This window comes from Crotalus tigris, unplaced genomic scaffold, assembly GCF_016545835.1.
Source record: "Crotalus tigris isolate CLP2741 ecotype Arizona unplaced genomic scaffold, ASM1654583v1 scf7180000019173.45859301935:6455823, whole genome shotgun sequence".
Classification (NCBI taxonomy): domain Eukaryota; kingdom Metazoa; phylum Chordata; class Lepidosauria; order Squamata; family Viperidae; genus Crotalus; species Crotalus tigris.
The window spans coordinates 4720028-4740354 of NW_024097414.1; the positions used below are offsets into that span (position 1 = coordinate 4720028).

The window sequence follows — 20327 nt, forward strand, 5'->3', positions numbered from 1 at the left end:
TATATTTTGGTGGGTAATGACCCATTTCTTCACAATCCATGGGTTTAATGGAGCAGGCTGTAACTAAGGTCATCATGCATCTTTTAGATGTTGAATCAGAAGTTGGTTCCCTCTTCAAGATCTGGGTGTTACTGCAATCAGGTGATCCGTATCCTCCAATTATTTAAATGCAGTTTTGGAGGATTTGTGGACAATGTTTTGTGAGTGATAGGTACCTGGGCTCTTTGGGGGCACCGTCACTGTGTTGCCAACGATGACTTTAAGATGATACAAATATTCTGCTGTTGTTCCTAGAGTGCTTTTTCAAGAGGCCACTGAGCTTTCTTTGTTTTTCTTTGAAGACGTTTCACTTCTCATCCAAGAAGCTTCTTCAGAACTGTCTTCAGGGAAATGTCTTCAAAGAACTGAAGAAGCTTCTTGGATAAGAAGCGAAACGTCTTCAAAGAAAAATAAGTAAGTCCAGTTGCCCCTTGGAAAAACACTTTGGGGAAAACTATGACTTGGATGATGGAGAGTGTCCATAGATAACCTGCTGTTGGTTGCGTGGCAACCGAGTAACTGGAAAAAACTGATAACCTTTTGTTAAGCATGCTTAATACATTTAGGTCTCATACTTCTGAGAATGACGTATAGAAGCTAGGAGAGATAAATAGGAAGAAACAAAGATGAGAGAGACGATAATAATGGGAGGCTCTCAACATGTTTTGAGGACACAGGGACCTTAGAAGCTCTTCCTTGCCTTCAAGCCCTGAAGGAACCTTCAGCAGATGTTCTAACATCTCTGTTCTTTTCTTTCTAATCCAGAGGGCTTTGTACCAGTCCTCTCACGTGGATGAAAACGACGTTCAGACAATCTCACACAAATGCCTGGTAGTTGATTTGGAACAATATGAGCAGATGCTGAAGACAAAGAAGTATCAAGACAGTGAAGATTTATACTACCTAGCAGGGACTTACGAGCCCACCACGGGCATGATCTTCAACACTGATGGCGTCCCCATCGTTTGCTAGACAGCTTTGAGAAAGACAAACGGGGGAGGCACCTCGCACCTTGTGCCTCCCTCGGAGGAAGAAGCACGGAATGAAAGTTATGTGCCTGTTGAAACGACAGCATGATTGTGTAGTGCTTGGTCACAATGTTTCCAAAATTTTAGAAAAAGGTTCTCCCCATGCTCAACAACTTCATGAACTCAAGAGCGATGGATTGGATTCTGTGGCCCCCTGAAAAAGGAATATAACGTTGGGATTTTTAAGAAAATTAATTCTTGGGCAGTGGGCCTATTTCTGGTCCTTTGCAATATAGTATTGGACTACAGGCATCTCCATCATCAATCTTTGAGTATGAACCTTCATAGGTTATTTCAAGAGGCCAATTTTTGGGGGGGAAATTGGCACTTTTTTTTAATCTTCAGGGTACTGGTTTTATCTGCCCTCACCAACTGAAAACTCAACTTATGGAAGAATACGTGGTTGGTTCAGGGACAGCTTTGAGCAAATGCCAATCAAGTGGTGGGCTGGGCCGTTTTCCACCCACTTCTCTATCTCCAAAAACTGTTCTATCAGAGAACTGGTATGAAGAAGCAATTGAAGAAGCTCCGTTGGCCAATAAGATAGTTACTGGAAGAACAGTTGTCCCACTTTTCTTTTGAGTTACAAGGACTTAAGAACAGGTGGTTCAGAAATCCACCACCGAATCTCATTTATTCTCTTTTGCAACCCTTTCTCTCCAAACCCTTGGAATGATGAAGGAGCCTCTTTCTCCTCTAAAGAAGAGCTATTCAATGGACATGCTTCCTCCCTCATGTGAAGTGAATGTATTTACTCCAAGTCGCGCTTGGAAAAATGGCTCCTCATCAGAGGTTCATAAATATTGTGGGGGATCTATATTTGAGAAAGTAGGCATGTTAGCTTCCTCGCTAGGCCCACCTCAAGGAACATTTCAAGTACATCTTCAACTTGCTCTTGAAGACTACTGGATGGTCACTTGGAGCAAAATGCTGAAGCTTGCGTCCTCACTTCTCACCATCGCCCAAACTCAGCACTTGAAGGACGCACGGAAGAACCGTTGGCTGGTAGTTTTGGGAAACCCACTTGGGTCTTGTCGCAGGATCATCTGCTTGACCTCATCTCATTTATTGACCATCCAGAAACTGAACGGCATTCTTCTGCCCCAAGGGTGGTGAGACCTTGAACATTACCACCTGCCCTAATTCAAAATGAATGAAAAGTCCCTTGGGGGGGGGTGAACAACGTCTTCTTGGGTGTGGCTCTGCTGCAAGGCCAGAGAGGATATCGTGACCATTAAAATGCCAGTGTTTTTGCACTTAAGAAAACTCACCAAACTCACACACTACAAGAGAAGACACCACAATTGTTTCAGATAGGGACAGGTGTACCATTTCAAGCACTACAATGGGGAGATGATTTTACCTGTCTTAACACGGGCAGATTTCTCTTTTATTTTTGGCTATCCGCTATGGTACAAAAGGAATGCTACCCTCAGAATCCTTTCACAACCTCTTTGGAGAAACACAGTGGTGCTGCCCAGCTTCAGATGCCTCCTCCAGTCCACCAGATCCCAGCCGCCAAGCCTTAGGTGGACAATCTTTCTGGATGGGCAACGCCGGGCTTGTACAGTTTTCATACTACACCCAAAAGGTTCACTGGAGCCCTTTTCCAACGCATTGTTTAAAAAAAAAAAAAAAACCATACAAAAAACACACAACAAAACAAAAAACAACTCTTTAACGAAACAAAAATGGAGGAAGGGAAAAAAAAGGAAAGAGTGAGCGAGAGAGAGAGAGAAAGTACGAACAAAAAGCAAAAAAAAAAAGCAAAAACGGATTTACCTTTTTAATTATAAATATAAAGTATAAATATATAAATATATATAAATATATAAACTTTTTAAAGAAAAAAAACTGTGAAAAAAATTATGGGAAAGTATAAAAAAAAAAAGAAGCAAAACACGGTCTGACATTGAGACGCTTTTATTTTTATTTCCGGTTGGAATTGTGACTGTAAAAAAAAAAGAGAGAGAGAAAGAGAGAGAGAGAGAGAGAAAAAAAGACAAGAGCGAAAGAACGAATGAACGCACACAAGGGGAATAGGAAAGCCAGGCATTGCTTACAAAACAGTGGACTGTATATTGTAGAAGCGACTCACATGAGCTTCTGGAAGAAAAAGCAAGGCGACGCGAATGTTAAAATAGAAAGCACTTAACTGCCTACTGCCTTCTATGGGACACAAGGATTTTTTGCAGACAATCGAGAGAGGAATGGAGCCACGGGGTTGTTTTTTTTTTTTTGTCCTCCCCCCTTCCCTGTCGTTTTGTGTGTTTTTTTTAACATTTTCATCTGTTTCCCGTTCCCTCCCTCCCCCTTTTTTTTTCTTGCATTCTGTTCATTGCTGTATGATGTGTGATTCTTTTTCATAAAAAAAAAAGAAAAAAAGAAACCTTGAAAAACGAAGCAGCTACGGGATTCTTCTGTTGTTTTCTTGGCTTCGACTTAACGGGGGCTGAGTTCTTGGCTGCCCCCCCCCCCATGATGCTCTCTGGAGCCTTTCCAGGAGCATGCCCTCGTTTCAGATGGCTTGAAATTAATAAAAGAATGACAGACTCGGAAGGGACCTTGGAGGTCTTCTAGTCCAACCCCCTGCTCAGGCAGGAAACCCTAGACCATTTCAGACAAATGATTGTCCAATCTCTTCTTAAAAACTCCCAGTGTTGGAGCATTCACAACTTCTGGAGGTAGGTAGTTCCACTGGTTAATTGTTCTCACTGTCAGGGAATTTCTCTTTGGCCATCCCTGTGTTTTAAAGAGGGCTGTGTGCATGGGAAAAAAACTTTAAAAAAAAAACTGTGATGGTAGATGAGCTCCGAAGCAAAAGGGTATTATTAGATTAGGTTTTTTAAATTGGATTTTTATGATGATGATCCTGAAAAGAACGTCCTTGATTGAAAAGGGGCAACCTGTGACTTTTGGGGGCCCCAAGTGCTAATTTTAAACACTACCTACATAAACTCAGTTCAGATCTGGGAAGATCCTTTGTGTCCCCCACCCCTAAAAAAAAAAAAGACACAAAGCAAATTGCTGCAACTTTGCAATGCTGGAACATCCTTATTTTACGAAACTCTTGATTCTACCCCTTAGAATGCCGCCCGCCACACCTGCAGATCTTTAGGTAATTGTGATCTCAGGCAAATCATGGTTTCTTGGCTTCTGAGGTCCCTTGCCCCAAAGCGAACCTGGTGGAGAGACGATGGTGACGTTCGCCCCCGAGGGGGGTGTGCTGGTTGCTGCACAAACTAGAAAATTGCGCAAAGGGTATCCAGTCTCTCTTTCATTTCTGTCCTTTGGGGAGGAATTTGAGAACATTTCAGCCTGGGTGTAAAAGTGGTTGGGAAGTGGGAGGGGCTTAGCTAAATTGTGAGCCCCAAAGACCCCCCCCCCACACACACAGACACACTTCCACCCTGAGCTGCAACTATCCTCTTCTATAAATATATGGTTCAGGAAGATACAGAGCAACAGGATCCATCAAAGATCTTTCGAGCTTCTTGGCTTGCAGCAAAATCAAGCTGATTTTGTTGACATGGTGATGGCTGTAGTGACAGCCCAACATAAAATAATAATAATTGTAAGCAGACTTTTTTTAAAAGTCTGCTGTTGAATTAGACTCATTCAGTGATGTGGACAACACACAGAAATGGAAACAAACCACAATAGATAACATCCTCAACACGGTTTGGTTTCGCACAACATGGTTCTTAGCTTCTAAGTCAGCTGGCACAACATCGCTGCTGCTTTAAAAAAAAAACCAACTTATTTTATGAGATACACCTAGAATTTCACACATGAATGTCCCACGGACAAACTAAGGGAGATTAGGGTTTTGCGTTCTTCCCCTGCGGAAATGAGAATTTTCATCTGCAATTTAAATTTTAATCTAATAAGCTCTGGTTGAAGGCGTTTGGTACAGAGGTTGTGTGAGTGTAGTTCCATCAGGGAAAAAAAAAACTTTACAGATTGTCCTTGACTTACAACAGTTCGTTTAGTGACAGTTGAAAGTTACAAGGGTGTTGAAAAAAAGTGACTGATCAGCATTTTTTTTACTCTTACAACCATTGCAGTCATGTGATCAAAATTCAGACCCTCGGCTATAGGATGGTTGCGGTGTCCTGGAGGGTTGTGTAATTCCCCCTTTTGTGATCTTCTGACAAGCAAAGTCAATGGGGAAGCTGGATACACTTATCAACCGGGTTACTAAGTTATCAACTGCTGTGATTCATTTAACAACCGTGGTCGTAAAATGGGGCAAAACTCACTTAACAAATGTTTTGCCTAGCAACAGAACATTTGGGCTCAATGGTCATAAGTCAAGGACTACAGCAACTTGCTCTGACGGATAAAGCTGCAGCGAAATATCGCTAAAATAAGTTCGGTTGCCATGATGCGGCCCCCAGACATTCTGTTTTGCACCCCATTCTCCTTTGCGCCCTAAAACCACAGTGCCACGTGCAAAAAACCCCTCTGCACCAGACTGTCTCCAAGTGGGGAATCGCCTCTTCGCAGGAGACGGGCCGGGCCTTCCAGCTGTTGACTGAGCAGCTGCCTAAAAAAAAAAAACCCAAGCAGGAGACAGCAAAGGCTGCCTATGTCATGACATGGGCCAGGTGCTACTCTGACCAATGGATTTAAGTGCTACTAGAGAGAGCTGTAGTAGAGGAGGCGAAACAGTCCATTGGAGAAAGAAACTTCCTGCTCAGATGTAGCTGGGACGAACAGGGGCAACGCAACCTGCACAGAAAACTAGCCACATGGGTCATCATGTACCCATGCGAGTATGGGTTAGGATATATCACACACATGGTCATGGGCAAGGATGTGGCTTGGATTTTTCCATGCGGATCCTGAAGGAGCTAGGGCTGTGCCTGCAGGGGGCTCACAAGCTCTCTTTCCCCGCTACCATCTTGGCTGGCATGCCTAGATGTCAGTCAGTGCCCCGTTGATGGTCTGGTCAGTTGCCATCCAGGATGGAGGCAGTGTAGTTCTCTGGGTAGAGGCAAGAACTTGGAGAAGTGCTGGTCAGGCTGTAAGCAGAGTAGGCGACAACAGAGCCCAGGGTCAGCCCTGTCATGTAGGACACCGTCATGGTGTTACCTGGGAGGGAGAAATGGAGGAGAAATGGTTACAACTCTTGAGTCTCCTGTCAGAGAGAGCAAGGGATGTTCCAGGGGGAAGGGCCGTGACGTCATCCTGCAAAGTATGCAAGTTACACAATGGACCTACTTTGCAGGATGATGTTCTGATGCACAGGTCTTCGTGTGAGGGAGGACCACATGCATAATTTATTTTAATAATTACTCTCCCTCAAGATGGATGGATGGATTGATATAGATAAATGATAGATGGATGATAGATAGATGAGGGAGACATAAGAGAGAATGAGTAGATAGATAGATAGATAGATAAGATAGATAGATAGATAGATAGATAGATAGATAGATAGATAGATAGATAGATAGGCAGGGAGGGAGGCAGGCAGTCAGGCATGATAAATATGGATAGCTATAGATGAATGGATAATAGATGATAGAGATAGTAGATGGATATATAGATGGATAGATTAGAGAGAGAGAGAGAAAGAGAGAGAGATAGGTAGATAGATAGATTAGAGAAAGAGATGATAGAGATGATAAATAGATTGATAGATGATAAATGATATAGATAGATAGACAGAGACAGACAGATGATAGAGATGATAAATTAATAGATGATAAATGAGATAGACAGATGATAGACTGATAGATGATAAATGAGATAGATAGATATAGATACAGAAGATAGAGATGATAACTAGATTGATAGATGATAAATGAGATAGATAGATGATAGAGATAAAGATGGATGAATGGATGGACAGATAGATGGATGACAGATGATAGAGATAGAAATAGATGGATATAGATAGATGGATATAGATAGATCATAGATGATAGATAGATATAATACATGTTAGTTATAGAGAATGAGAGAGAAAGATAATAGAAAATAGAGAATCAGAGTATGATGATAGATATAGAAAATGAGAAAGATGATATAAATAGATATAGAGAAGGAGAGAGAGATGACAGCTAGCTAGACATAGAGACTCCACAATAGTAGTTCTCAAGTTTGGCCACTTTAAGGTGGGTGGACCTCAATGCCCAGAATTCCCCCAGGCTGGCTGGGGAGGTCCAGACAACTTAAAATTGCCAGGGTTGAGACTTCCTGCTTTGCAAGGTGCTTGCTCTAATGAAATAACCATTAAGCGGAGCTGGTGCCGACATTGTCCCCTCTGATCTCAACACTCTTCCTGGCCTTTTTTTTTTTTTTTTGACAATTCTTTTTGGAGGGGAGAGGCGTGCAACTGTTGCACTAACCTGCCAATTCCCGCTGCTCGGGGTTCACTTTGCCGGCTGCCAGGATCATGGGGACGCTGCCGAAGTAGCCGTTGGTGATGCCCATCAGGAGGGAGAAGACGCAGGGCCAGGCCGGGTGACTAAATGTGGGGCTCCCGTTGGGGTAGATGCACAGGATAAACAGAGGGATGAAGACCACTCGCAGGCAGGAGCAGAGGAGGAGGTGGGCTCCTCTCCAGTCGTAAGGCAGTGCAGCCAGAATCTGCAAATGCAGAGGGAGAATTGAACGCTTAAGAAACGGCGGAATCCACGAAAGAAAAGTTAAGAGAGATTTCCTGGATCTCTGTCTGAGCCCGTCTCCCACACGAGGCCAAGCCAACGGTCGGGTTCCCAGATAGACTGCCACAGGCTGGGGAGTCTTGTTGAACCAGAGGACTTGGGATTCTGTGCCTGTTAAAACACGGGCAGAGGTAAGAATTCATCTGGGATTTATTAGCGGGCACTTCTCCTGAACTGGCCAACGGGGCTATCGAACTATTTTTCAAGCAACTTTGTCCTGGTTTCAAAGTCTTTCCCCCAACAGAACAGCTCAGGTTTCGGCTTGGAATGGAAGATGAAACTGGGGTGAGGGGGGAGGAAAGGGGGGTCAGAGACAAAAAGGGAGAGGGGGTCACATCAAAGAGATCCTTGTCATCCCTCCCTTTGATCTGACCCACGGCTGGCTTGCTTCATCTTTGCTCACCCTACAGCCCCCATCAGAGAATCAAGGGCAAAGGGTACCTATCCCAGACCTTGTCTGTCCCCAATGCCAGCCGATGGATGGCCCCTGTCGCCCTGTGATTCCCTGCAGACTTGGGGGTTCTCCTCCTGCACAGAGATGCCCGGTCCTCGGGCCGTTGGGCAGGATCCCGGCCAAGAGGGTTACCTTGCCCACGAAATCGGACAGGTTGAAGACGGCCATGATGAGGATGGGGAGCCATTCGCCCAGCGTGCAGTTCCGGATCTCTGATTCCAGCCCAGGAAAGAGGCACAGGGTGATGAAGTAAGTCACGGCGATGGACGCCATGTAGGTCCAGATCACGCGGGAGACGATGTAGCGGTGGAACATCATGTCTGTCGGAATCCAGAGAAATAAAGCAGTTAAGCCAGACATGCTTTTCCTGCTGGCTTGTTGGCTTCATCTGAAACCAGGCAGGTGACCTAGAATAGGTGGTGGAAAGAAGAGAGACAGGTGGTGTGTCTAATTGCCAAAAGAAAGACTGGAAGTCTCCCTTCCTTCCTTCCTTTCTTCCTTCCCCTCCCTCCCTCCCTCTTTCTTTCTTTCTTTCTTTCTTTCTTTCTTTCTTTCTTTCTTTCTTTCTTTCTTTCTTTCTTTCTTTCTTTCTTTCTTTCTTAAGATAAGATAACCTTTATTGTCATTTTTTTTACTGTGGACACAACGGCACACATCAAAAATGAAATTTAGTTGCCCGCTCTCAAAGTGAAACCCATACATGACACACACCTAAACATACTATGAACATGTGTACAGACCCACATCCCTACATATACGTAGCAAATAAATATTAAATACTGTCCATCTTGAATATATAACGGAAGGAGGAAGTTTGAGAGTTTTTTCTTTCTCTCTCTCTCTCTCTCTCTCTATCTCTCTCTCTTTCTTTCTTTCTTTCTTTCTTTTTCCTTCTCACTTTCTTTTTCTTTTTTCTTCTCTTTTCCCTTCTTTCCTTCCTTCCTCCCTCTCCCCCCCTCTTTTCCTCCTTTCCTCTCTCTAAAAAGGCAATTGTATGAAAAGAACCAAACGCACACAAACAAGCTCTCAAGAACCACCAGTCTTCGGCCTTCCCCCCCTTGAGGCTTTGATATAGTTACCTCTGAAGCTTGGCCAATTCCTTTTGATTTCAGGTTGAGGGACATCAAACCGAACGTAGGTGCCACTGCCAGCCAGCTCACCTGCATCCGCAAAGGTGTCGGGAGGGGACCCATTTTGTCTGGGGGGCCGATTCTCCTTGGAGTGAAAGGACAGAGAAATAGTCACCATCAAGGTCGGTTGCCAAGAACTTTCAGCACAGCTCAGAGGAGGAGGAGGGGGGGGAAGTTGCAATGATGATAATAATTTAAATAATTTGGAGGTACACTGCTTTTAAACGTGAAGGATTTCTCTTGGAGCCAACATGCCAATTATGCATGAATCTCTCCTGGCATAAGTAGATTCATTTTCTTTCTTTCTTTCTTTCTTTCTTTCTTTCTTTCTTTCTTTCTTTCTTTCTTTCTTTCTTTCTTTCTTTCTTTCTTTCTTTCTTCCCTCCTCTTTCTTTTTTTCTTTCCTTTCATTCTTCCCTCCCTCCCTCCTCTTTCTTTCTTTCTTTCTTTCTTTCTTATTTTCATTAAATCTCTGGAGCTCAGACAGTATACGAGGCTGCTAATTTTTCTCTACAATGCAACCCTGAAAGTGGATTTAAATCTAGATTTCCTTAATTGTACCAACATTTTAGCTATAACACTAAAATCTTGTAGTTCTCTTGATTATTCGTTCCTCTGAGAACTATCCCTTGGGCCAAAGGGGAGGTTGAAATTTCCCCAAAAGATCTTTGAAGCCCTCTGATCAGATCTAATGTCTCTTCTAATTGACTTGAGTTAACTTCGTCTACCAGAAGGGGTCGCCATTTCTCTCCTTCAACCAATCCTTGGATCAGTGTTTCTCAACCTTGACAATTTTAAGGCATGTGGACTTCAACTCCCAGAATTCCACAGCCAGAGATCCTTTGCACCACAAAATCCATTCAATTTACAATCTTTATGTTACAATGTAAAACTCAAGGAGGAGCACAAAACTTTTCTGGCCACAACTTACAAATCGGATGTCTTCTGCAGTGACATCATGGTGGACTCTGTATCCGATGCCGTTGTCCGTCGACCCTTTAAACTCAGAGGCCTTGTTCTGGGATCGGGAGGTGTAATACCTGACAAAGTAGGTTTGTTTGACCAAGAGGTGGAGGAGGAAGCAAGTGAGCTCCAGCCCAATGGAGATGCAGAAGAAGATCATGGTGTTCCCCTTCTCGTCAGACAGAAGAAGCTTGGTGAAGATACGACTCAGGGAGATGATGACTCCAGCAGTACCTGGAAGGGAGACATGGAGTGTGTGTGTTAGCACTAAGACCACCCTATGGACAATGGCATTTGCAGAGTTTGTGGAGGCTTGCTTTCCTTCACAAAAGGTCAAGAGGTCTTCCTGGTCCCTCCTATATCTCAGCTCCTCCATCTCCTCTGTCCATCCCATTAAATACTGTCAAGATTTATGAAGGAAAAATCGGGGGAGTTCCCAAGTTGCCTTTTGATTGTCAGTGCTAGTAAACCTCTTCTGAAACCACGTTAAGCAGGGTTTAAACTCTACACATGTCCAGAGAGGTGAGAAGCATCATCAGGCAAGATGTTCATACGGGCCATATGTTCTTTGAGGCCCTTCTTGAGGTCTTTTTGGCTTCTTCTCTCCAGCACAAGCCAGAAGGACATAGTCACTAATTTCAGGATGATCCATATCGACTTTCCAGCTGCCTTTAACTCTTTTATTTTTCAATGCCTTCATCTAGAGTTGACCAATGGGATTAATGTTCCTATTTTGAAAGGCAGCCCCAGAAATAAGAATGAATTATTAAGAGGCTGATAGAGATGTCTTGCTACACATCCTTCAAACTTCAGTGCACTGTATTAAGGCAATACTTACTTTCGCCCGTCATCACTCCTTGAGTGTACCGCTTGGGCAGCATCCCGGTGTAACCATAGAAACTGGATTGCTGCACTTGAAAGGGAGATAGAGTTGAGCAAGCAAAGGAGAAGGAGAGTTATGACACCTAAGTCAGGAAGTATTAGGCTTAGATTTATTAGATTTCATCTTCGTTAAGGGACTTCTTCTCCACCACCTCCCTGACTCATTTTTGGTCAAGAATGACGTAGTTTATGAGTTCCACCAAGGACAGCTCTGTTCCTAGACATCTGGAAGGCTGGGAAAGCTTCTGCTCCCGTTCCCACACATACCTGTGCAACCAAAGGCCACCACGCCCACTGCCATGAGATTGACAGCATAAGCTTGATGCTGGGAGAAGAGATCAAGCCAGACGTCACAGATGCTCACAAAGAGAAGAGGACCCAAAGCAAAAAGATATCCTGAAATGAACGATAGGGCAAAAAGAAGCTTGCTGCGAAAGAAAGACAAGGATGCTACAAATTCCAGACGTTTATCTTCTGGCATATATATTCTGCACCACGGAAATAATTGAGAATAAGTAATATTCAGGTAACATCTCTATGGCTTCCTTCTGGAACTTTGAAGGAAGACATGGAGAAGATAAGACATAGAAGATTCTAACCCTGGCTACAGCTTCCTTGGTGAGGATCAGAAGCCAAGAAGTGAGATGAAGAAGACAAAGGGATTCTGAACATACCCACGGTGATCCTGGTGTGAAGACTCAACATTTCGACCAGGACATTGTTGAGAATGACAGCAACCAAGGCTACCAAGATGTAGGTTAAACTCATGTCAAACACAATAGAGGTCCCTGCAGAAAGACACAATATCTTGGTTCATTCATCATGTTAAATCAGGGCCTTGCTTCACAAGGGTATATTGAATAACCATTGATTAAGTTCACACAAGATGCAAAACCAAAACCAAAAAAATCATAAGCCAGCTTTGTGGGATGTGTAAACGGGTGAAAAAAGGTGGATCAGAGGTAACAGACAAATTTAATAAAAAAAAATAAGGAAGGAAGGAAAAATATGCAGTGAAGTTTTCTTGGTGTTCCTTAGGTTCAACAAAAGTTGGAACCTTATGAAGAGCAAGAAGAAAAGGAGGCTTTATCAATAATTCCATAATAAATTCATCTTGTTATCCAGCTATTCCAACCTCAATATAGTAATACTATCTTGGGATAAGAAAGAGGCACACCAAACTCAGGATTCAATTGAACAAGTGGGACTTTGCAGATAAAAACACATCTCCAGAGCAGTGGTGTCCAACTGTGGCAACTTTAAGACTTGTGGACTTCAACTCCCGGAATTCCATGCTGGCTGGGGAATTCTGGGAGTTGAAGTCTACAGGTATAAAGTTGCAAGGATGAACACCCTGCTTTAGAGTCTCTCAATCCTTAAATCTGTGGTTCTCCTGATGTTTTGGACCACAAACCCTTTGCATTAACCATGCTAGCCAAAGCTTATGAGAAAGTTGGAACCCAAAAGGCACAACCTTCTACTCACGGTGTGTGTTGTGAATGTATGTAGAAAATCAGTTGCAATGCCTACTTCTAATAATAGCTTTCATTCCATAAGAGAGCTCCACAAAAGACTTTCAAAGGTTTTGGAAAACTTTGGAAGAGGGAAAAAAACACCTACCTGGGTACTTGTGATGAAGGTAATCAACATCTGTGATAAAGCTGTTGTAAGGCAAAAGAAAACCGACACCCGCTAGAAGCATAGCAAAGTAGATTCCATGGTAGCAATCTTGAGGTTCAGGGTCTTCACAGACTAAACCCCCCAAAAGACAGAAAGGTAACAAGTTAAGCAAAGTGTTTGCTAAGTAAAACTAGGTGTCAGCTGCCACCTTATGCCTACTTGTGCTTTGCTACCATGTGACAGTCTGTCGTGAACTCTGGGGAGAGAGTATGGGAAGAGGGATGCTTGGGGAAAAATGAAAGTAACTGCTGTATCTCCTGGAGATGCTGCCTCAAGGTCACCTGGCTGGGAGAAGATAGCAGCTTGAAGTGACCGCTCTGAATACACCATGGAGTCAGTGATGGGAGACAGTGAAGGGAGAAAAAAGTTGAATTTAGGGATTTGGGCATGTGATTCTCAGTTCTGACTATGCATTATTGCAATACACTTGACTTCTAAGAAAATTATACCTTTCTCGATAAATAGGCCAAGGATTATTTCTACTTAGAGGTTTAAGTGCTGGCAGGTGTGACACTATGACTGCCCTTATGTTCTTCCTTCAACTTTCCTTCAACTTTCCTTTTACAAACCTATAAAGATTGTCAGTTTGAGCTTAGGATTCACTCCTCAGATCCAAAGGACTGAAAACCAGGACCACAAAACTTCTGAACGCCTGTCTATCCAATCCTATACTTTTAAAACCCTTGGGATTCTTAATCCCAACTCTAAGCGCAGCTCTAACCGAAGGCAAGCAGAGAAAGAAAATTGAAAGAATTTCCCCAGAACAAACCAGAGAAGACCCAAACTGTCAATTGAAGGCAAGAAGCTCAATGATCATTAACAACTTTATGAAAAATGGAAGCCAGGTTGAATGAGAATCATCCTGGGAACTCAAACAGCACTCCATCCATAGGTCCTTAAGCTGGAGATAAATAGACACGGTTGTGTAGGAGAAGAGAATCACAACGTATAAAAACACAGAAGGAAGTTTAGTGGCTATCCCAAAAAAGCACCACTCTCCATGGGAACCACATCTGGAGAGGTCCCAAGCCATCTCTTCAACTCTTACCTGGTTCCATGAACGTGAGGACCCCTTTGGTATGACCTGTCTTCTCCTGAAGCTCTTCTTCTTCCAGCTGATAGCTGTCAAAACTAAAGCTCATCACGATGTTCCCTTCAGGTGTCACCACTGGACTTCCCTCCTTGAAGTGGTGGTCTCCTCCTACAGAACCCATGGCTATTGACCTCCTAGACATTGGAAGAAAAGATCACCATCTGCACCCATTTCTTAGCGTGTCATCAGAATTACACCCTTATTCTGGAATGCTTTTTTTATTGAAAAGTTTTATACAGTATACAATATCCCAAAACCCACCCACCCCTAACCGTCCCCCCACTTCCCAGAGCTGAGTACAGGGTTACAAATTAATAATCAAATTCTAATTAACATTACCCAACTATATAAGTAACCAAATCCATAAAATACTTTAACTCCCATTTAAGATAAATATAAGCAAATTAAGACAAAAAGAATAATATAAACAAGTCAATATTAATTAAACCATAGTAATACCAAATCTAAAATGAGTTATTATACTATCAGTCCTAATCTAAAATTTACTCATAAGCTAAATGAAACTTTTTAATCCCATATTTATTCTGAATATAATCTATCCATCTTCTCCAAACCGAAATATATCTTTCTTGTGTATGATCCTTCAAATAGGCAGAAATGTTTGCCATTTCTGCTAAATTTGACACCTTAAACGTCCATTCTTCTATAGTAGGCAAGGACTCTTTCTTCCAATATTGCCCCACCAATAACCTTGTTGCTGTTATTAAGTTCAACATCAAATTATTCTGGAATGCTTTTTGAAGGCAACTATTCCTGGGTGGAGTCAGTATCTTTCAGCTATTGGAAGTATATGAAGCACCAGAGAAGAATATGTTTTGTAGGACCCAGAGAGTTTAAAAAACCCCATCTGTTATCAGATCCATTCCTCCATTCAAGCAATAATTGCTTAAGCTGTTCTACTCCAACCTCATTGTATTCTAGACCTCAACTCCCAGAGTTCTTAGTCATGATCAGGTTGAAGGGGGAATTCTGGGAAGAGAAAGTCTACGCTTCTAAAGGTTTTTAAAAGGCTGCCTTGCTATTCCTGGTCAAACTTATCCTTCCCCTGGAAACAAGTCTTCAGAAGTAACACATCCTAGTAGGATTTTACCTCTTTTGTTCACCATCAAAGTGCCTCACCAAGGTTCTAGTCAACCAGATGTCCAGAAGTCAGAAATTGACTGTGGAATAACGTTATTTTCCTGCCCTAACACCTGGCCCTTCAGTTTTTCCTACATGCAAATTTGCACCGTTGATAAGCGCGACGCTCGCTCGACCGATTTCCGGGAATAACATCTGAGTAAGATTTTTAATTTCTAGGTCCTGACAATAGGGAGCACTACATTCGTACTAGCCGACTTCACAATCCTCTTTTTATCTGCAGAGTAGAAAAACAAACAGGCTTCTCCCCTCCCTTTCTCGGGGGGGGGGGATATGGCAAGGTATCTAGCTGAAAATTCAAGCTCCATCTTACTAGCTTCCTTTGATGCTCTCTTTTCTGGAAGGAGATCATTTTCTTTCAAGCTTGAGTTGCTCTTAGGAAGATCTACAGTTGGCATTATTAGTGGGGTGAAGTTGTGCTTAATTATCCTTACGTTAACTCTTTTTAACCAATGAGGAAACAAAACACGAGAGAGCACCAAGGAGCCCACAGTTCTCCTCCTCTTCCTCCTCCCTTGAAACCACACTCCCTTCCATCACTGATGGTGTTACGAAGTTGGGTAATGAAACATTTGCAAGAAAAACACCAAGCTCAGAGAGCACCTAGGATCCCATAGTTCTCCTCCTCCTCCTCCTCCTCCTCCTCCTCCCTCCTCCTCCTCCTCCTCCCTTGAAACCACACTCCCTTCCATCACTGATGGTGTTACGTAGTTGGGTAATGAAACATCTGCAAAAAAACCACCAAGCACCTAGGATCCCATAGTCCTCCTGCTCCTCCTCCTCCTCCTGCTCCTCCTCCTCCTCTCACATTGCAAACCCAACTCCCTTCCAGAACCAATGAAGTACCTAGTTGGGTCACGTCAGGAAACATCTTCAAGAAAACAAGCAAACTCAGAAAGCACCAAGGAGCCCCCATCATAAAGTTCCTGAGGTTGAGAAACCCTGGTCTAAATTTTGGGGCTCCTTCTGCTCAGTCCTGTTATGAGTAGAACATGGGAAAAGCACCTTGCTTGGCTGTCCTTCTGCAATCCTTGTCCAAAGACACATCCAGAGAAATGTGGGAAGATGTTTCTTCAAACCCCATTTCATTTATCTTGTGGACAATTTATGTGCCAGTTGCCTTGGCCCTTGGGCTCCATCTAGCCAACTGAATCCTTTGCCAAAGGTCTCCTTGATGGAACAAAAAGGTCCAGATTGGGATGGGGATCCTAAAAGCCGGATTTAGGAGGTCTCTTCCAGTGCAACCCAATGGGATCTCTCTGTCTAGATCCATGAAGGCAATGGGGGAAGGAGGCACCCCCTAACAGGTGCCTTCCCCACCTGATTGCCCTGTGCCAGCTTGGATTCCCAGCTGCCTAAATCACCAGCCAGAAGGACCCAGACATGTTCTGAGGGGGTGCCAGGTTGGAGAAGTCAGGCAGGCTGAGAGAGGAGGGGCTGAAGCTCGGGGGGGGGGCAGGCTCTGGGGGACCTCTGCCAAGGGGAGGGGGGTGGATGGGTTTCTCAGAAAAGGAGTAAAGGCCACCCACCCAGGCTGTTTGTTTATGGGGCTGGGGGACTTTGCTCTCCACCGCATTCTAGTTTGAGGGTCTCACGACCCCCCCCCACGGTCCCGCAACCCCCATCCCCCCTCCTTTCCCCCCTCCCCTTCCGTCGGACACAAAGGCCAGACCCTTTCCCTAGGATGCGGCGCCAACAGGTTTGCGCGCCCGGTGACCCTCTGCGCCCCGCGAGACCCACCCGCGCCCCCTCCCTCCTTCCTCTTCTTCCCCCCCCTTCCTCGTCCCCACGGCCGGCTCGGGCTCTCACCCCTTGCCCGGACTGCTGGCAGCCGGCCCCGGCGTTGCTCCTGCCTGCTGCCGCAGCGCCCTCCGCTCCTTCTCAGCGGCGTCCCGGCTCTTCCACCAGCCGGCCAGCCCTCGCCTGCCCCGGGCGACTTTCCATGGGCTACTCCAGGCGCGCTCCTTCTAGGGAGGGGGCGACCGGGTGGGGGGACGCGCGGGTGGGGGGCCAGGGACAGCCCTCTGCTTCCCCCCTCCCCGCCTTTCTCTCCTCCTCCTCCGAGACGCTTTCTCTTTCTCGCCTCCTGGTTTGCGCCTTCGCTGAGCCTGGGAGAATCGCTTCTCTCTCTTTCTCTGTCCCCCCCCCCCAAAAAAAAGGAACGGCAGAGATTGCCCCCCACCCACACCCCGCCCCAGACAGCCTCTGTCTTGCCCAAGGAAATCCTCTGAGCCCCGAAGCTGCGAACGGAGATGGAAAACCACCGTGAATTTCTCCGCCAGGCCGAATCGTGCAATGCAACGGGGTTGTTTCCAAGTTGATTGATGGGTGGATTTGGGGGGAGAGGTGGGGGTGGGGGTTAACCAGACAGCAGCGCGATGCTTCCCCCCCCCCCCCGATGGCCCGTCTCTCTTCCAAGAGGCTGAACGCCGTCGGCGTGGGGGGCTGCCCCAGTTCTGAAAGAAAAGAGAGGGGTCCAAAAGAGGGAGCAGCCCAAGGCGGAGAAGGGGGAGGGTACAGCTTTGGGGCTGGAGTTTTTTTTGGGGGGGGGGGTTGTCTTCTAATTCTGGGAGTTGAAGTCCACAAGTCATAAAAGGGCCAACTTTAAAGACCCCTGCTTTCACAGATGCAAGGAAGGGCTCAAAGGCGAATGCAAGGAACACGTTTCTCCTCCATTCTTTGGTGACTCTCTTCCAGCATAGGGAACTGGTGGTCTGGCAGATGATAGACTGGCCTTGCAGCTGAGAGCGGAGAGGCTCTTTGGTCTTCTCTTTTGGGTCCTTTTGGGGTGGAGGAAAGAAGGAATAGGAGAAAGAAAGAAGAGGAGGAGGAGGAGAGAAAGAAAGCAGGAGAAGAAAGAAAGAAAAGAAAGCAGGAACTGGAGAAGGAAAGAGGAAGAGGAGGTGGAGGAGGAGGAAAAAAGGAAAGCAGAAACAGGAAACGAAAGATAAATAAGGGAAGGAGGGGAAGGAGAAGAAGGAAAGGAGAAGAAGAAAAAGGTGGAAAGAAGGAAATAACGAAAAAAGGAAAGAAGAGTAGAAGAAGGAAGAGTAGTATGAAAACAGGAGTTTTCATACAAGAGTAGAAGAAGGAAGAGGAGGAGGAGGAGGAGGAAGAAGAGGAGGAGGAGGACAATAACAGTGGGATCCTTGATGCTCTCAGATTGGTAGGTTTTTTTGCAAACATTTCATTACCCAACTATGTAACACCACCAGTGATAGAAGGGAGTGAAGTTTCAAGGGAGGAGGAGGAGGAGGAGGAGAAAAAGAAAGAAAGAAAGAAAGAACAATTGTTGACAATGTTTGACAACATTGTTGTCTTCCAGACACCTTCCCTGAGCAGAACATTCTGTCGTATCTCCCCCCCCCCCCTTCCAAATAAGCCATTAAATATCTTATTTTGGACCTGCTCCCTACCAGGGTGAAAAATGTCACCAATTAGGGGTTTTAGCGTCTTCCAAATTTGGCGATGGTTTCTTACACAGACACACACAGACACACATCCCCCCCCCATCCTTGTGGCAGACATTCAGTCGGGCAACAGGCACTGCTGTTTGTTTGTTGCACCACAGCAGTGCCTAACAGAAGACACATCTGCTGCTCTCGGAAGAGCTGGCCAAAGGCGAGGCAGGAAATTAATTACGGGATTGATAAGCTCAGCCGCCTTCCTGCTGCAACGGGGAGGGAGGGAGCCTTGGCAGCCACCGACACAAAATGGAGGTTTTTGCAAACAGCCGCGGTGAAGACAGGAGCCTTTGCATGAAGCAGCTACAGGTCCCTCCTCGACTTAACCACCAGAATTGGGTCGTACGAATAGGTATCTGGTCGCCAAGCGCCCGTATTTTGATCACGTGATCCTGGGGATGCTGCGATGGTTGTAAGTGCCAGTGCTGGTTGTGGGTCAATTCCCCCCCCCGTGTAACTTCAAAGGGTTGATGGCAAAGAGAGCAAAGCCTACTCCCTTCTAGCACTGATGATGTTACCTAGTCAGATCATGAAACGTCTGCCAGAAAGCCACCAAGCTCGGAGAGCACCAAGGACCCCACAGTTGTCCTCCGCTCCTCCTCCTCCTCCTCCTCCTCTCCGCAAACCCCACACCCTTCTAGCACTGATAATGTTCTGTAGTTGGGTCATGAAATGTTCTCTAGTTGGGTCATGAAACATCTGCAAGAAAATCACCAAGCTCAGAGAGCACCAAAGACTCCACAGTCCTCCTCCTCCCTGCAACCCCCCCTCCCTCCTAGCACTGATGATGTTACCTAGTCAGCTCATGAAACGTCTGCAAGAAAACCACCAAGCTCAGAGAGCACCAAGGACCGTGCAGTCCTCCTCTTCTTCCTCTTCCTCCTCCTCCTCCTCCTCCTCCTCTCCACAAACTCCCTTCTAGCACTGATGATATTGTTTAGTTGGATAATGAAACATCTGCAAGAATATTACCAAATGCAGAGAACACCAAGGCCTCCACGGGTCACAAACATGCCTCTTTGCAATCCTAAGAATCACGGAGAAAACTCAACCAATCCCTGCTACCTACAACCAGACAGTGCCAGGAAAACTGCCAACGAGGCAAGGAAATGGCAGAGCAAAAACAACCCCATTTCATGCCAACAAGTCTGAGTATTCAGGGACGCCTGACAAATCTGACTGCATTTTTTTTTTTTTTAGCTCTTCTTTTTTGCCCTAACCGTTAATTGCCATCTGGCTCATAAGGGACAGAAACCTAATTTATCCTCACCGTGATTAAGTTAAGCTCTATTAGGCTGGTTCTGTCTCTTCCTCCGCTCAGGACATAGCCTTGCTCTGGTGATGAAAAGCAGAAGAGGGCTTCAGAAAGACTGTCTGCAGTTGTCATGGCAATAATGCTGACACCGTGGGTGCTCATGTCACCTTCCAACAGAGGCAAGGACCAACATTGTGTAACTCAGATGTTTTTTCCTTGGCGGGCGACAGCCCTTCTCCCCAGCGAGGCCAGAAATTTACAACGGGTGCAAACACTAGAGAAGAGAGTATATTTCAGCTCTGCATCTGGAGCACCATTGACAACCAAGCCTATGGACAGAGACCCGTGGGGTGGAGGTTGCTAGGGAAGGCATGGATTGCAACAAGGCACGATCTAGCCTGGTTTGTTGCTTTGGCAGCGCTTCGATCTAGCCTGGTTTGTTGCTTTGGCAGCGCTTCGTGTATTGATGGAGCCTCGGCTTGATAATCAAAGAGATGCAAT

General features: G+C 45.2%; 2 protein-coding genes across 7 annotated transcripts in view; one reads left to right on the forward strand and one right to left on the reverse strand.

Moving 5' to 3' along the window:
* TNRC18 (trinucleotide repeat containing 18) overlaps positions 1 to 2741 on the forward strand; it is a 61290-nt gene extending 58549 nt beyond the window's left edge. For all 4 annotated transcript variants that reach the window (XM_039360389.1, XM_039360390.1, XM_039360388.1 and 1 more), the window contains one exon: positions 805 to 2741. In XM_039360389.1, the coding sequence (XP_039216323.1) occupies positions 805 to 1011 (207 nt within the window). In that variant the 3' untranslated portion in view covers positions 1012 to 2741. The remainder of the gene's footprint in view (positions 1 to 804) is intronic.
* Positions 2742 to 5122: 2381 nt separating this feature from the next.
* SLC29A4 (solute carrier family 29 member 4) lies at positions 5123 to 19970 on the reverse strand. 3 transcript variants are annotated; one of them, XM_039360398.1, is made up of 11 exons: positions 19842 to 19970; positions 13902 to 14080; positions 12794 to 12925; positions 11848 to 11961; positions 11441 to 11569; positions 11130 to 11204; positions 10260 to 10525; positions 9278 to 9413; positions 8331 to 8518; positions 7427 to 7667; positions 5123 to 6164 (listed from the first exon to the last, which is right to left on the reverse strand). In XM_039360398.1, the coding sequence occupies exons 2-11, from the start codon at positions 14065 to 14067 to the stop codon at positions 6022 to 6024; spliced, it is 1590 nt and encodes a 529-aa protein (XP_039216332.1). In that variant the 5' UTR covers positions 14068 to 14080; positions 19842 to 19970; the 3' UTR covers positions 5123 to 6021. The 3 variants fall into 3 exon arrangements, with proteins under 3 accessions (XP_039216332.1, XP_039216331.1, XP_039216333.1); XM_039360397.1 differs by lacking the exon at positions 19842 to 19970 and adding an exon at positions 16917 to 17216; XM_039360399.1 differs by lacking the exon at positions 19842 to 19970 and adding an exon at positions 15058 to 15122.
* Between the last annotated feature and the right edge of the window lie 357 nt (positions 19971 to 20327).